The sequence below is a fragment of the Scatophagus argus genome, chromosome 24, assembly GCF_020382885.2.
Source record: "Scatophagus argus isolate fScaArg1 chromosome 24, fScaArg1.pri, whole genome shotgun sequence".
NCBI lineage: Eukaryota > Metazoa > Chordata > Actinopteri > Scatophagidae > Scatophagus > Scatophagus argus.
In genome coordinates this window covers 131,975-148,329 of record NC_058516.1, presented here as the reverse complement: position 1 = coordinate 148,329, position 16,355 = coordinate 131,975, and the positions used below count along the sequence as shown (strand labels likewise).

The 16,355-nt window shown below is 43.4% G+C and overlaps 2 protein-coding genes across 3 annotated transcripts; both read right to left on the bottom strand.

Annotated features, from left to right (window-relative positions):
- Positions 1 to 2,776: 2,776 nt before the first annotated feature.
- Positions 2,777 to 4,232, bottom strand: LOC124055743 (E3 ubiquitin-protein ligase TRIM63-like). Its single transcript, XM_046382854.1, has one exon. It carries the CDS (start codon positions 4,123 to 4,125, stop codon positions 3,103 to 3,105), a length of 1,023 nt encoding a protein of 340 aa, XP_046238810.1. The 5' UTR covers positions 4,126 to 4,232; the 3' UTR covers positions 2,777 to 3,102.
- Positions 4,233 to 8,640: 4,408 nt separating this feature from the next.
- On the bottom strand, positions 8,641 to 14,294 carry ackr3b (atypical chemokine receptor 3b). 2 transcript variants are annotated; one of them, XM_046382853.1, is made up of 3 exons: positions 13,927 to 14,294; positions 13,558 to 13,630; positions 8,641 to 11,327 (listed from the first exon to the last, which is right to left on the bottom strand). In XM_046382853.1, exon 3 carries the CDS (start codon positions 11,303 to 11,305, stop codon positions 10,199 to 10,201), a length of 1,107 nt encoding a protein of 368 aa, XP_046238809.1. In that variant the 5' UTR covers positions 11,306 to 11,327; positions 13,558 to 13,630; positions 13,927 to 14,294; the 3' UTR covers positions 8,641 to 10,198. The 2 variants fall into 2 exon arrangements, with proteins under 2 accessions (XP_046238809.1, XP_046238808.1); XM_046382852.1 differs by lacking the exon at positions 13,558 to 13,630 and having other exon boundaries at positions 8,642 to 11,327; positions 13,927 to 14,290.
- Between the last annotated feature and the right edge of the window lie 2,061 nt (positions 14,295 to 16,355).

The window sequence follows — 16,355 nt, the reverse complement described above, 5'->3', positions numbered from 1 at the left end:
GGAGCTTCACAGGAGGAAAGCAAACTGGGCCATCACTGCAAAGTGAAACTAAATCACCAAGAGGAGGCAACAGTTAAACATTAAACTGATCTTTGAGCTGCACTAAATAAGCTGTGATAAAGTGGCTGCTGTGTGGCAGATGATAAAGACATAAAATATAATCAGTTAGCCATTGCTGGCTGTGTGTCTGAGGGGAATGAGATGGAGTACAGGTCAGCCATCATGGACTTTGTGGACTGGTGTGAGTGCAACCACCAGTGCTTAAACAATGGTGGACAGTTTTAAGTGTCTGGGTGTCTCCCTCAACCATTAACTGGACTGATGACATCACACCAATGCCCTGTACAAGAAGGAGCTACAGCAGGTCCTTCATTCCCACTGCTGTTAGACCGTACAGTTCAACAGTCTAGTCCTTTTCCTCCTTTATGAGGAGCTTATCAGTGAAGCAGCCTGAGGACACATTACGACATGATTTGGATCATTAAACCTGGTGAAACGTGTTCAACCTGATGGCTGCTGCTCTCAAAACTCATCTTCAATATCCAACAACTACAACCAAACACAAACAGTCTGATGGACCAAACTGTCTGACAGCAGCTGTCTGATTCCCACCTGTCTGCTGGACATGCAGGTGGTCGCGGGTGGTGACTGACCAGCAGCTCCACCAGGTGGCGTAGTTGTAACATCTAACTAACTGATTCAGCACACTTGAATTTAAACGTGCTCAGGTCGAAGCTTACGGCAAGAAGAAGAAGAATCTTCTTAGAAGAAGAAGAAGAAGAATCAACTTTATTGGCAGTATATATATTTTTACATACACACACTGAATTCGTCTTCTGCATTTGACCCATCCTTAGTTGAACACACACATGCAACACCCGGCAAATTACATGCAGTGAAACACACACAGGAGCAGTGGGCAGCATCAGGCGCCCGGGGAGCATATTGGGGGGTTAAGTGCCTTGCTCAAGGGCACATCAGCCGGCTAATAGAGGGGGGGAGTATTTTTCGCATTAATCACTCCACCACACCCAAATTTTTCCTGCCCGTCCAGTGGGGGAATCGAACCGGTGACCCTCCGATCACAAGCCGCTTCTCCAACCTCTAGGCCACGGCTGCCCCCAAACTCACCGACTCCATGGTTACACTTCCTGTTTGACTGCACTATCACTCTGTTGTGGCTGAGGAGGTCACAGTCTGAACGCTCTAATCTGGCTCTTGTTTCTGGTCCAAAAACTCGTTCCTGGGGTGACCAGTAGGGGGTGCTGTGAGGTTTTCTTACTGCAGTAATCTACAGATAATCAGAGGAAGTTCAACACCAGACATTCTGTTCATGCGATAGACTAAAGGTCAGCTCATCTTCATCACTTCCTGTTCTGTGTGTCAACAAGATTTTCTTTCAGAGATGAAGAAAGCTTCTGTCTTCTTCCACATGAATATACATCACAATGACATACTTTTACTTTGGTAAAGCCTGAATGCAGAACTTGTAGTATTTTCAGAGTACATAGTTCATAATACTTTACTGAAGTAAAGGCTCTGAATACTTCATTCACCATGAATTTTGGTTTTCAGCCTTCCAGAAAATGTCAAGTAAAAGTATTTCCTTCAGGAAAGTGTCACAGTAAAAGCATGACATAAACAAGGGGAAACATGTTCAGTGTTGTTTCACTGTGGACAGGAAGTCTTCCAGTGCAGACTTTTCAAATCAAAAGTCCAACCATGGGAAGTGATGATGAGGCAGACGGGCAGCAGAAACAACCTGAGAAGGTTTGGACTGAATCCTGGGTGAGTCTGACATCCCGTCTCAGTCAGCCTTCACAGGCTGCGGCTCTAAAATAGAAGCCATTAGAAAAGCAGCTGCACAGGAAATGTGGGTCACAACTTCAACAAGTTAATGACGTGGAGCGCATAAACTTTATCCCTACACAGTTTCATGAAAACATGTTCAAGACGATTTGTCTTTCACGTGAGGTGGACACAAACACTCTGACAGTCCACTTGACCGTCAGCATCCTGTTTCTTTTGTCTAATTAAAGACTGTCTTGGTCTGGTCTCTGGTCCAGAGTCAGTTGATGAGCCCAGTGAAACCTTAACATCGTTGTGTCAAAGTGTTTTGTACAGACTTTGCTTCTGAAGGCAACTCAGGTTAATCATTTATTCAGAAAAGAACAGTATGTGATGAGTCAGCACATCTGAGATTAATAGAATCCTCTGGTGAATAAGACAAGAAGGTGGAGAGCACAGCGCGAGAACGTTCACATGTCTGATGATCACATGTCTCACTGAGCATCGTCAGAAATCTCTGCAGGTCTGCAGCACTTTATCTGTGGTGTTTTTAACACACTCTTTACATCCACCAACAGGGCTGATAACAGCCACAGTCTGTTTCCAAGCATTCCTCAGTCCAGTGGGGTCACCCTCAGAAACACGACCCTCCTGACAGAGTTATTCCTGTTCTCTCAGCACTCAGTAAAAATAGCCTCCGTTTACAGTGACAGACCACTAAGTAAGGCCAGGAGCCGTTCACTGTCCCTGGTAAATATAGGAAAACATGTGCACCTCTAAATACAGAGTCTGTTTGAGGCTGGGAGAGTCCCTGAGAGCTCATGAGGACAGTACAGACCAGAATAAAACTTTATTTACACCTTAAAGTGACAGTTGAACCTGAAGTTGAAAATACAGTTTTGAAGGAGACTAAAATCTGTTCTTTTTCTCATGTTTTTTCTTTTTTTATGGAAGGTTTGATGCTGCGAGAGAAACGAGTACAACAAAGTTAACAATCAAAACTTTATTCACACTCCCAAGAGTTACAGCAGAGTCTGAAATCAAGTGGAGAGTTTGCAGTTCAAGTTTTCAGTTTTTCAAAGTGACAAAACATCCCGAACACAATAAATAGACTCTTCTTGACTAGACTTTGTCCAGACGTGAAGAATGAGTGAGAAAAACATTCATACATAGAAAGGTATAAAAAGTCAAGTACAAAATGTTTCATTTTGTACGAGTAAAAAAAAAATGAAAGGATTGCACATCTCCGTTTCCTGTCCCTGAAGTTCCTGAGGCAGCAGTAGCTTCTTCTTCTGACATCTTGTCTTACTGCTGTCACTTTGTTTCGGAATCCTGGTCTCCGTCGTCGTACCCTTGTCTGAAATCCATGCGGGCGAGCAGGGCCTCGACCTCCTGGGTGTCCAGGCTCAGGTGCTCCATGTTCTCGTAGCCTGGCTCGAGTCTCTCAAGCCAGGCGGCCCGGGCGGCCTGCTGGGCCTCCTCCTGCAGCTGCTTGGCGGTGAGCAGGAACTCTGCGGCACTGCAGAACTGCAGGTTGTGTGACAGTTTTTCCTGCAGCTGGTTGCTGAGCTGCAGCTGCTGCTTGTACTCTTCTGCCAGCTTTCTGAGTGTGGACACTTTCTCCTGCTCCACCCTGCTGATCTGCTCCAGTAGCTGGCCTTTACGCTCCTCCAGAATGGCGTAGAGCAGGTCGAAGCTCTCGCCCAGCCGCCTCTTCTTCTGTTCTCCGTTCTCCTGGATCAGCTTACACGTGTCCTCCATCTGTGCCATGACGACCTGGACGCAGCTGTTTCCAGCAGCGAGCAGCTCCATGGCCGAGCGCAGCTCGTTCTTCTGGCTCTGGTAGATGGTGTGCAGCGGGGACACCTGGCAGTCCTTGTGCTGCCCAAACACCTTGCACATGGAGCAAGTGGGTGTCTGACAGCTGACGCAGTAGATGTTGATGCGTTCGTCCTCATGTTCTTTACACTTTGGCTCCTTGGTGTCTTTATCCTTCAGAGGAGGGTCTTCGCTGTCAGTCCCCTGACTCTCCTGCTGCTGCTTGTAGATGTCAATGATGTTCTCCACCAGCAGGTTCCTCTGTAGCCCGTACACGCCGTGCCGGTCCAGGACCACCTCGAAGCGGCAGGTGGGGCAGCGGAAGGTTCCCCCGGAGAAGTGGTAGGGGTTCCTGGACTCGTAGAGGTCGTTGGCGCAGCCGCGGCACAGGTTGTGTTGACAGGGGAGGATCACCACCGGCTTGGTGAACATGTCGAGGCAGATCGGACAACTGAGCTGCTTCTCCAGACTCTCCATGGCGCTGACAGGACGCACCAACTGACCCGTCTGGATGTCCATCTTCTTCTGGTCCTTCCCTCTCTCTGTAACCCACTTTGTGTGTCTTCTTCTGCGGTTTATTTCAGTCTGTTCGCGTCAGAAGCCTTTATACCCTTCAAACACCCAACCCTGTCAGCTGGCTGTTTGTCACAGCCAGAAAGAGAAAATAGACCCCCAGCAGCCCCTCCTGCTGCTGCACATGTCGAACTGAGGAGCAGCCCCCCCCTCCCCACAATGAGTGAGTGTATGTGTGTGTGTGTTTCACAACAGCAGCCATGTGTCCAGTAAACATTCAGTCATGTGGACTGTGGAGACCAGCAGCAGCTTGTGCAACTACGTCTGAACGTTAGTTTGTACACCAGCTGTGGAAATACTGTGCAGCTGATTGGCTGGGCACACCTGTCCTACAAATACACTGAAACCATTAAAAGTCTGACATAGAGGAAAGAAATACAAGGCAACGGCTTTGGATATTGATCTGTCATATATTTAGACTTTGAGGCTTCACATCTGATGTGACCCACTTTATGTGTTGCTGAACATGTCAACATTAAAGCCTGATGTTCCTGAGGCCTGTCTGTACACCTGTCCTGTCTGCAGAATATAACAAATATTTGTTCATTCTCTCTTTGATGCCTTTCTGCTAAATGTCACCTTCAGCCACATGAGTTCTGTTCACAGAACACACCTTCAGATTCAGACAAGTGAAATCAAAATCTCTCCAATTCAGCAAAAGCAAAAGTTTCTATAAGACTTACAAAGTTGACTTTAAAAACTAATCAGCTCTTTGATCAGGTGACAGTCGGGCCTTTCCCATCATGATTTAATTTGGTTTGGTTTGGTTCAGACTAGTGGAGCATCTGTTTGCTGCTGGTGACCAGAATCTGCTTTGAAATCCGTGTTTTCAGTCAGTGCGTTTACAGCTTCAGGTTTCACCTCTGACACAACTTCATCCAAAACATTTCTACTGAAAGCCCTCACATGCTCAACACTTACGTAACACACACACACACACATGCGTAACTGACATGAGCCACAACAACATGGGGTCAAACTCATCCTCAGAGACACCTGGAAACAGTTTTGACACTTTCATGTTGTTTTAAGAGACAGACACTCTTTTCTTTATTCCTTTCTTTTCTTTAAAACCTCAGAATAAAGTTGCCAGAGACTCTGAAACTGCTGGGTTTAATAATTGTTTTTATTTGAACAAAAAGTATCTTTTAGTTCTTCTGACGTTGTTTCAGCTCGTTTGATGTGTCTCGTTTTCAATTGTGAAAGCAGCTCAACTATAGTTACCTTCTTAAATTTGCCTTTTTGTTAATGAAGTTCTGAACTCATTAATAACTGCCGCATGTTTCACTGTTCAGCCACCAGGTGTCACTGTTCCCTTTTTCCATTTTGAGTCTGGAGTCCAGAAGAAGAAGTCAAGTTCCAGAACTCCTTGAGAAGATCTGTATGAATCCTTGGAGAAGGAGGAGTCATTCTTTGGATTTTTGAGGTAATTCGAGGACTTTTGGTGGTTTGCAAGAGTGATTCCTGATCAGTGAGCAGAATCTGCTATAGCCATCTTACTGTCCCCAGATCAGTCTGAAGGCGATGGTCCATGTGTGCTCAGTCTGAAACAGAGCTGAACAGCGACTAGGACGTCAGATGATTGTTTATGAGACAAAGTCCACAGAGGAAGTATATTGTGTGTCACAGTTGCCATCCTGTGGTGAGGATGAGGTACTGCAGGACTACACTCACTGTTGTTTTTCATGTTGTTTGTTTCTAATGTTCAGGTGTCTGTCAGAAACTAATGGACACCCCAGAGCCAAGCAGAGTCCAATATTCATCCAGACTGTCATATCTGACCTCAGACCAGCTGACTGTGACTCCTGCAGTTTCCTGTTGGAGTTGAGCTGAAACTCATTTTGACTGCAGCTTGTGGTTCTTTTCATTCTGATTCACCTGCTGATTGTTTTCTCCATGAATCCACTGATTGTTTGGTTTGTCAAACTGGTGAAAATAGTGAGACATGTGGTCCCAAAGTGACTCCTGCACGACGTTTGTTTAGTCCAACCAACAGGCCCAAGCTCAACATGATCACAAACACATTCAGGGGGTTAACATTCTGACTGATTCTGAACACTAAGAGCTCAACATGTTCAGCTTCATCATAATCATCATCATCACAAAGCCTGCAGGTTTGTTTCTAAATCATCCAGCACACACTCATCACATTCATGAAGATATGCTTTTATTTTGGAGACAGGAAGGAAAAATGAAAACAGCAGAAGAAAAACAGATCATATCTCTTCTTCTTTGATCTCAGGTCTGATCTCCATGCCATGTTCTCAGCCAATCAGACATCTGGACTCCATGTAACCGTGGAGAGTGGAGGTAAGGAATGTGCTGACAGTAAACACGAGTCCATGTGGGGTCAAAGGTCGACAGAGAGCTGATTATTCACACTGAGGTGTTTAGTTTGTTCACATCTTCTTCTTCTGTGGTGGTAAACTGCAGGAAGGTCAAAGGTCACATCATACTGTGATCTCTGCCACTGAGCGTGCTCATACTAAACCTTTAGTTCCAAGTTGATTTATTTTCTGCTGCAGGCTCAGTCCATCTCCACACAGAAAATCATTAAAAAATGTACTTATTTTAAGCTCCTTTCCAAACTTTAGTTCACCACTAAATTAAAACAGGAATTCTTACAGAAATTCACTTACAGTTTCCAGTGGGTTCTTGAAGACTCTTGAAGGGGTTTTCAGAGGTCCTTGAAAAAGTTCCAAAAGTCCTTGAAAAGTTCAGGAAGAGATTCTAAGGCTCAGTTGAAATATTCCTGAGGTTCCATTGAGCCTTGATTGTCTTTCCCAAGGATTCAAGGGGCCCTTGAAGATGTTTCTTACAGTTTAAGGAGTTTCCAGAGATCTTCAGAGAGAGATTCCAGGGGATTCCAGAGGTCCCTGGAGAGTTTCAGGATGTTTGAGCAGAGAGACTCTGAGTGTTCAGGATGTTTATTTGACCTTCTAACAGATCTGAGATCAGCCATCAATCTGAATCCGATGTCTTGTCAGAGAATCAACAGAGAGCAAAGGATGGTGGAAACATTTGAAACATTCGAAGTGATATTCTGAAGGAGGCGAGTAGCAGAATTAAAATGGCTGGAAACTTAAATGGAGTAGGGTGCATTTGTTAAATTGAGTATTTTTATATTTGCTGAACTGTTCTGGAATCAGTTTTATTACAGTTTAGAACATTGTCTCACTGAACTGAAGGATGTAAGACTCTCAGCAGCAACTGAGTGAAGATAATGACACACACACACGTTTGTACTTGCACACTCGTGAGGACCCTCATTCACATTCCTCAGTCTGAACTGAGCCGAAGCCTCCAAACCAAAACCAACACATCAAACAAAGAGGGACATACAAGCGCACACGCAGGGAAAACGGGGGGCCCGATGGGGGCCTCCTCCTGCTGCCTGCTGCAGATTATCACCACTGAGCATGCTCAGTCCGACCTCTTTGCCTCTATGGCATCAGTTCAGCTCTTGGAATATTATTTATGATTGTTCTTTATTACCCTGAGTCTGATCAATTTGTATTGAACAGCCTGCTGTGAGAAGACTAAAAATCTGAACTAAAATTAATTTCTGTGCACAGAATTTGGTCTCTTTTCTCTAAGTTTTATTATAAAAGAGCTGCACATTACAGCCTGTCTGTCTATCTGTCTGTCTGCCTGCATGTCTGTCTCTATCTGATGTTTGTTTTTAGAGTCAAAGTGGTGCCTCTGTCACTTCCCAGCTCTGTGATTGAGGCTGTCACACCTGCAGTCGATGATCACACAGGTGTGTCTTCCCACAGGTAAACATGTGAAACACCTGTGGAGATGGACAGGTAGAGACCCAGTCTCAGGGACCAGAGAGACCACCGAGTGGGCGTCAGCTTGTTTTTCAGTAAGTCAACTCATCATCAGTCTTTCAGGACTTTGAAATGGTCATGTGAAGAGCTGCTGAGTGTAAAGAACACTTTTCAGCTTGTTATTTACCGTATTTTCCGGACTATAAGCCGCTGCTTTTTTCCCACGCCTTGAACTCTGCGGCCTAAACAACGATGCGGCTAATCTATAGATTTTTACGGGCTAACGGCCCGGTGATGCGAAGAGGAAGACACTAGTTTTAAGCGTAACTTTCAACAGTCATTCTGCGCGTCATGCACACACCCTCATCATGTAAAACACTTGAAGAAACGCATATGATGCAGCTTTTAAGTTAAAAGCAATGGAACTGTCTGTCCAAGAAGGAAATAGAGCTGCTGCACGTAAGCTTGGCGTAAATGAATCAACGGTGAGACGCTGGAGACGGCAGCGTGAAGAACTGACGCAATGCAAAAAGACGACAAAAGCTTTCAGAGGTAATAAAAGCAGACGGCCCGGACTCGAAAACGTATGTCATGTTACAATGTGGACACCTGCGGCTTATAGTCAAGTGCGGCCTGTATATGTACAAATATTTTTTTCTTTTTAAATTTGGTGCGTTCGGCTTATACTCAGGTGCGTTCTGTAGTCCGGAAAATACGGTATTCTACACTGACAGTACACGCTCACAGACACATGATACACATATGGACAGGTGACATATACAAGTACTGTATATATACTGCATACTGTGTGTGGTGTACACTCCATCCTGCAACGAGACAAAACAGTCTGGAGCCACCAAACTGACAACAGGAAAAGTAACTGGGAAGAAATACATTATTCAGTGTGTCCCTGAAGAGGCTCCAGAGGTCCTTGAAAATGTTCCAGGGGTTTTTGAAGGGGCTCCAGAGGTCCTTGAAGATTTTCTTTTGTTAAATCAGGTTTTCAACAGAGTGAAACTGAGAAACTACAAATGATAAAATTGTTTTGTTTTTTTCTTGAGTTTGGTGTGAACACATGCTGGATTATTTAAAAAAGTTTTCACCTGATTGGAAGCAGTCACAGGAAAGTATAAATATTTATATTTATATTCATTTATTTTATTGTCAGGTTTTCAGTTGAATTCAATTCAAACACTTCACGTTTTGTCAGTTTCAGGGCTACATGATAATGTTCCCTGGACTTAAAAATGTAGCTTGGCACAAATTTGTGACAGAATATAACTTTTTCTAAAATGAAAAAAAAAAAACCCAAAACAAAACAACTAAATAATAATTAATTATTATTTTCCAGTTCTTTTTGTTGTTTGTTTATCTATAGACAACTTGATCAGTGGATTAAAGCAACTCTCCACATTAAAAACTATTTAACACTAAATTTTAAACTTTTTAAAATTTCAGTTTTCTGTTCAAATTCCTTTAAAAATATTCAGTTAAAGTTAAAAGAACATAAAGCACTAAAACAAATCACAGAATACAAACATGAAAACATTCTGCCCTGACTGCTGACTGTCAGGAAGAATCGCTGCAGGCTTCTGTTGACAAACTGCTTCATCGTAACATAACATACTAACAGGCCAAAAGTTTGTGGACACCTCACTCCACGTGCCTTTGAGTCCTGTTGATCCAGTGGTGGAAGTAAAACATCATAAACAAAACATCATCAAGTGAGACGAATCCAGGGCAGTAAAAACTACAGTACTTTCCTCTGAGACATGGAAGTATGAAGGAGCAGGACATGGAAATACTCATACGTAGTAACTTGACAGAACCGTTCTGGCCTGGGACCAGTTTTCGTGATTGAGCTTCAGATGAAGGTCCTCACGAGTCCAGGAGAACACAGAGCCATGGCAAAAAATTTTGCTGAGGAGATTGAATTCAAACCACTACTACTGAAAATTCCTGTTATGTATGTAATTTACTTCAAACTGAGAGACAGTTGCAAGTCTTCAGATGTCTTCCCAACCCTCAAGAAGCACTAAGTTTTTGCAAGTCAAGCATCCCCATCTGAAAAGTCCATCAGCCCAACCACAGACCATCAGGGTGCTGGACTGCCACCACCAGGAACAGTTTATAAGTACTAAGAAGTGTTCCCAGGTCTTCAAAGTTCATACAGGGACACTGACAGAGGACAGAGACAGAGAAGGTTCACCAAGTCTTGAAAAGTATTCATGAGTCTGAAGATGAGTTCACATCATAACACTGTTTTCTGTGGCCACCCCCGAGTACTCAGTCTCTGAGGCGTGCGAACCATCGATGAGTCTAGCGAGCCCCGTCCTGGTGGAGTACTTGAATATAAAGGCCTTCATGAGGTCATAGCGGTAGTTTCTGTTGAGGAAGTTGTACAGGACTGGGTTAATGCAACAGTGGACCAGTGAGAAGCACTGTGTCAGGTGCAGCGCCACATCCAGGAAGTTCTCCAGCTGGCAGCTGAAGGGAAGCAGGTTGAGTAGCGACAGGGTGTCCAGCAGGAGAACAGCATGGAACGGCAGCCAGCACACCAGGAAGACCACAATGTAGGTGAGGATGATCCGGCGGCCGTCGCGCCGCTCCTGATCCGAGTTGGGAGGGATGGCCGCCGCCAGCAGCAGGTAGAAGACAGCGATGACCGGGAAAGGGATAGCAAAACCGAGCACAATGAAGCTCAGCTGGATGCCCACCATCCACTCTCGAGGGTGGTCAGGTGGATACACTGGCCGACACACGGAGCCATCGTGGTGTGACGACTTCACCGCCCGCAGGAAGTAGGTGTCAGGGGTGGACGCCACCAGCGCTAGCAACCAAACCAGGATGCAGATTAGCCGTCGCACCGCCTTCTTCCTGTGGCTCTCTGGGGTGTCGGCGAGCAGTGTGATGGACAGGTAGCGGTCCACACTCATGCAGGTGAGGAAGAAGATGCTGCTGAAGAGGTTGACGCTGAAGACCAGATGAGTAAGTTTACAAACAGCCTCTCCAAAGGGCCAGCGACCGCCCTGCAGCAGCGAGGTCACCCACACTGGCAGAGTGGCCACGACGCACAGGTCGGCCACAGCGAGGTTCAGGATGTACAGGTGCGTCTCATAGTGGTTCCTGACAGAGCGCAGGTTCATCCAGACCACCAGGCTGTTGGCAGCCAGGCCCACCAGAAACATGAAGATGTAGAGGATGGAGAGGACTTGCAGGAAGGTGGCATGGCTGACGGCACCTGAACACAGCAGCGTCTCCACATGGGAGAGGTTGTAGTGTTCAGCGGTGGTCAGGTTTAGCTCCGCCCACAGCTCCATGAGCTCGGTGAGGTCGTTTGTGCTCAGACTCATGATGGTGAGGTTGACTTCACACCTGGAAAACAGGAAGGGATGGATCAGAACCTGATCAGGACCAAAGTCTGGTCTAAACGAGGACCTCATTAATAGCGACACGTCTTGATACCTGATGTTTGTCGGACTTTTTAAAAACTTCTGACCTGTTGGACTTAAATTAATGAATAATAAATCAGTCACACAAAAATAAATAGAAAATACAAGAAAAGTAAACTAAATCTCAGTCAACAACCAGCCAGACCCGATGGAACATTTGCTCAAATTAAAGATTCTGTTTGTCTGTTGATTAACAGGAATAAACATAACACACAGATCAAACACACACACCATAAAACAAAATGTTTATTACTGACACAAACAACAAACTGATCTGAGTCCCAGGCTGCTGCCTCGTGTCGCTGCGGGTCATAAAACTCACAGACTGTCTGTCATTATAGAGACTGTCCATTCAGTTGAACACACACACTCTCTCTCACACACACACACACAGACCACACACACTCACACACACACAGGACAGATGGACAGACGGATGTGTGGAGGTCACAGAAGGTGAAACCTTCCAGCCATCATTAAAAAAGTCAAACTTTTTAACTGACAGGAAGCAGACAGATGAACAATAAGCAGGAAGTGTGTGACGATCACAGATCAATACTGAAATAAATCAGCTTTTAGTTTTAGTTCTCAGTGAGGACGTAAATCTGAAGACCAGAGGAGATAAAATACTGAAGGTTTTAGAGCTGCAATCTGTTGGACCAAAACTTTTCAGCTTCCTGTTTCCAGGTTTATTCAACAGAAATCAATAACATGCCAGACAGATAATTCACTAAACGTTAATGACATCACTTCAGCAGGAGGAACATGAAAATAATCAGCGTTTTTCTGACCTTCCTATGAACTCATCAACAAATTTAAATGACAAAGCAGTTAGTTATTCAGTAATATGAGATGTACAAAATTAAAATTTCATTTAATTTTACATACATACATATTTTAAAAAGCTCCACAAGCTCATAATTTTTTACTCAAAAAGTCAAAACAAATTTTCTCATAAACTTGTCTTAAAGTTTTAAAGTTTCCTTCTAATCTCATAAAATAATTTTGATTTAGTATCTGCTGAAGAGGAGGAGGAGGAGGATACAAAGAGGAAGAGTTTTATTGAACCTTCAGTTTGAAATAAAAACCCAACTGGAGACTTCAAACTGAAAGGTCACGACCTTCAAAATAAAGGTTTACTGTTGAGCTGAAACAAAAAGACAATTAGTGGTTCAGTCAGAGGACAGAGAAGAGGAGGCGGAGAAGAAAAGAGAACTGATGAAGAGTTTAAAGTCTTTATGTTTCTGCTCAGACTCACAAACCAAATCGTTTGATGTTGAGCATCAGAAGTCAAATATGTTCTCCAGTGAAACCAGTTTATCTGTCAATCTGACTTATTTTGAAGCCCGAAGTCAGTGTTGGTGCGTTCACGGACTCATTCGGGCTCATGTTAATCAGTCCGTTCTGCTCTCACACGTACAGTGAAACCAGATCTGCCACACAGTGTTACACCACACAGTGTTGGTCACAAGCTGAGAGGCGCCTGAACGCACCATCAAACATAACAGCTCTGCTGAGTGCTCTCAAAGTGCCACAAAAACAAGTCTGACTCCCGTTTAATGCACCGTCAACAGCCGCGGTCGTACGCCGCCATGAACAAGTCGCTGAACTGCGCCTGAAAATCTCAAGATTTAAGGGATCTCACCTCATTCACAGACATTTGAACAGTGCAGCACACACAGTGAACCTCAAGCACAACTTTGATCTGTGGGAAGTTTAGGGACCAAAAACAACGAACACAATGAGATGTCATTACGTGATGTTTGGTAGGAGACTTATAAAGTCTAATGAGACGAATCCACCAGAAAGCATTGATTACATTTAGCAGTTCTGCTGCAGAAGTACAACCATTTGCCTGCTTAAGAAAACGTAATTTTTGCGTAAAACGTATTTTTATGGAGAGTCTGGCTTGGAGTCTCTTCAATGCAACACAAAGGGATGTGGTTCTTGGTTTAGGTAATGTCATTATTTAGGCTCCATAATTGATTCAGAATCTTAAGATTAAAGAATGTGAACTACAACAGGTTCAAACACAGTCGGAAGAAACAGCATATTGGGGTTTCTTTGTTAACCGTCAAATATTTACAAGTGATAACACAATAATTAATGATTTGAAAGACCAGTCGTGGTGCTTTCTTCAGTTCGGCTCCCACCTGAAACACCATCACAGGACGTCCATCCATGAAAACTCTTTAAATCAGGCTGAAGGATGTGCTGTCGTAATTCCTCCATGGGGACGTCGGAGGAACATAATCAATTAAAAGAAGTTAAGATTTCATATCATTGATCTGCCGTACTCATTACTTGTCACTGATGTTTAATAATTACATCCAAGGATTTTCCTACAAAAGTTCGTACATCTGCTGTATGTCAAATCTTCACAAATGACACATTTCTGAAGGGAGTCTGGGTTGAAGTCTTTAAACGCAGAGCGACTCGGTTTTGCCTGCATAAACATGCGAGATGGGAAGGAACCAAACTCTACTTCGTTTTTTAGCATTCAAAGACTTGAAAACACTTACAGGGCAAACGGGCGACTTTATGTTGATCGGGCTGAGTTCGGGTCCGAGTCGAGCTAAAGTCCACTGCGTCCGGCGGAGAGAGTGAGCCGGACTGACCGAGTCCTCCTCCTCCTCTTGCACTTTAATGAGCTGCAGTCGGAGATGAAGAAACGCCCACAGTGGCTGCTCCGCAGTGATTTATTGCGCCTTCAGCTGCGGCACAAAACAACTGAAGGATGTGCGGATTTCCATTGAAACCGCAAACAAAAGCGTCACAGATGCGTGACGTCCAAATCCTGCGGAAAACAGACTGAAAGAAAAGAAAAGAGAGTTTAAATCAGCAGCTTCAGCGAGATTTTATATCCAAAGACTCATTCAGAGTTTCAAATAAGCGACGGTGTGACTTTAATTCGTTTTATATTGTCATAACTTTTTATTTGTCGTCATTTAAACCTCACTCTAAAGTCTAAACTGATTAAAGAATCTTAACTTTGATTTGTTTTTCACCTGAAGTGTTCTCATTTAATTATTTGTGTTCGATAAAAACAGACAAATAATTATACTGAATTTAAAATCAGTAATGTAATGAAAAATAAAATAGGCTGACAAGTAAAAAATGAGATGCACAATAAAGATAAGAATAAACATGTTTGAATAGAATAAAACAAACAAACAAACAAGTCTGAATAAGTTTACTTGTGAAAGTAATTAATAATTAATTTAAGTAATTAAAGTAATTTATAAAAATATTGAAATATGTATAAATAAAGTTCAACACCTTCAGAGTTTAACTATAGTTCAGATCATTTAAATAAAATTTAGAGAAACGGAGGCAGGGCCGGACTCCTCTTCCTGTGGCTCCGCCCTGCCGCACAGACAGAAGAAGAAGAAGAAGAAGAAGAAGACCATCAGGCCCCAGTCTGTTCTCTGACCATCTGATCTGCTGTGTTTAAACCAGTGACATCCGACAGGTGCTGTTTGCTTCATGTGATGACATCACACAGGTAACCACAGTGTGTCAAATATGTCTTCATGGATGAATATGTAAAGATTTTAATTTATCTAACTTCATGCTTTGAGGAAAATATTTTTGTACATGAACACTCATGAACAGTTTGTTGCTATAATGTGTTGATCAGACCGAAACCTTCAGTAAACCCTGCTCATGTTGAGAGCTTCACACTTCTGCTTGTCTTTTCTCTCTTTTCTTTTGTAAATGTCCTCAGATCAGTCAGGTCTCCTCCACCCACGTACCTTCCCCCCTTTAAACAGTGAAGTCCAGCTGGTCCCTCTTGTTTAATCTCCTGCAGAGCCAGAATCTCTTGGATCTATTTGAGAACTGGTACTGACTCGATATCTGTTGAGTTTTGGTTAAAGTTGGTTCACTCTGACCTCAGCATCTTAAATCTTTTCTGATTGGGCCTCGGCTCCTCTAACAGGAAGTGAGTGGAGGTTCATGGTGTCCTCCAGGAAGTTCTCAAGGAGAAGTTTTCTGTGGAAGCTTTCAGCCCACGTAAGGTTTTGACCTTTGACCGTTAGGAGCGTGATAGATTAGAGCTGATGAAGACCTCTGATGTTCCTCCTCCTCTTCCTACTGGTAATCTCTTCCTTCTTCCTCGTTCTTTTTTCATTTACTTATTTAATTTTATTTCTGCAGGTGATTATATTATTTGTCCTAAAATTAAGTTTGTCTGGATGAATAAAAGCCCCTGAAATAACTATTTATTTATTTATTTATCTCTTTTTGTCTGCAGGGATGTAAGGAAAATTGGACGATCAGCTTCTAGATTCACCCAGAAAACACCTGAACAGGTGATCCACAGGTCTTCTTCATGTGAAACATTTCTATTCTGCTGCTTTTTCACAAATACACGAGAAATAAATGTGATGTTTTTGTGTCACCAGATTTCAGCTGAGTTGGCAGTGAGGGAGGAGAGAGTAGAAGAAGAAGAAGAAGAAGAAAGAACAGAGAGAGTGAGAGAAGACAGGAGGACCAGAGAAGAAGAAAAAGAACACAGGACAGAAAAGAAGAGAAAGATAGAGCAAAGAGAGGTTTGGTTTACAAATAAACCGATAAAATCTTAGGTCATTCAATCGTTGCGGCCTTCTGTGGTCTGTTGTGGTCTGTTCTGTTGTAGGAAGATGACATTTTGATGCATCCTCTCAGCCATTTCCTTTCTGAAGTTTATATCTTCTTTGTTTTTACTGTATTGTCATTATTACACAAGAAGAAGAAGACGAAGACTCTGGTGAACATGTGATGCTGTTTGAATTCTTCACCTTCTTTTATCATAAAGTGAGGAATCAAACTCATCTCCATGTTTTAAGTTGTCTTCAGTATCACAGTAATCCAGTGATGGCTGTCTGTACATCCATGGCTACATCGCTAATGTGAGCAGCTAACAGAAGCAGCTAACAGAAGCCGTTAACAAAAGCAGTTAACATGAGCA

Excerpts from the sequence above, each read along its gene's own strand:
- LOC124055743 (XM_046382854.1), bottom strand. The coding sequence starts at position 4,125 with ATGGACATCCAGACGGGTCAGTTGGTGCGTCCTGTCAGCGCCATGGAG.
- ackr3b (XM_046382853.1), bottom strand. The coding sequence starts at position 11,305 with ATGAGTCTGAGCACAAACGACCTCACCGAGCTCATGGAGCTGTGGGCG.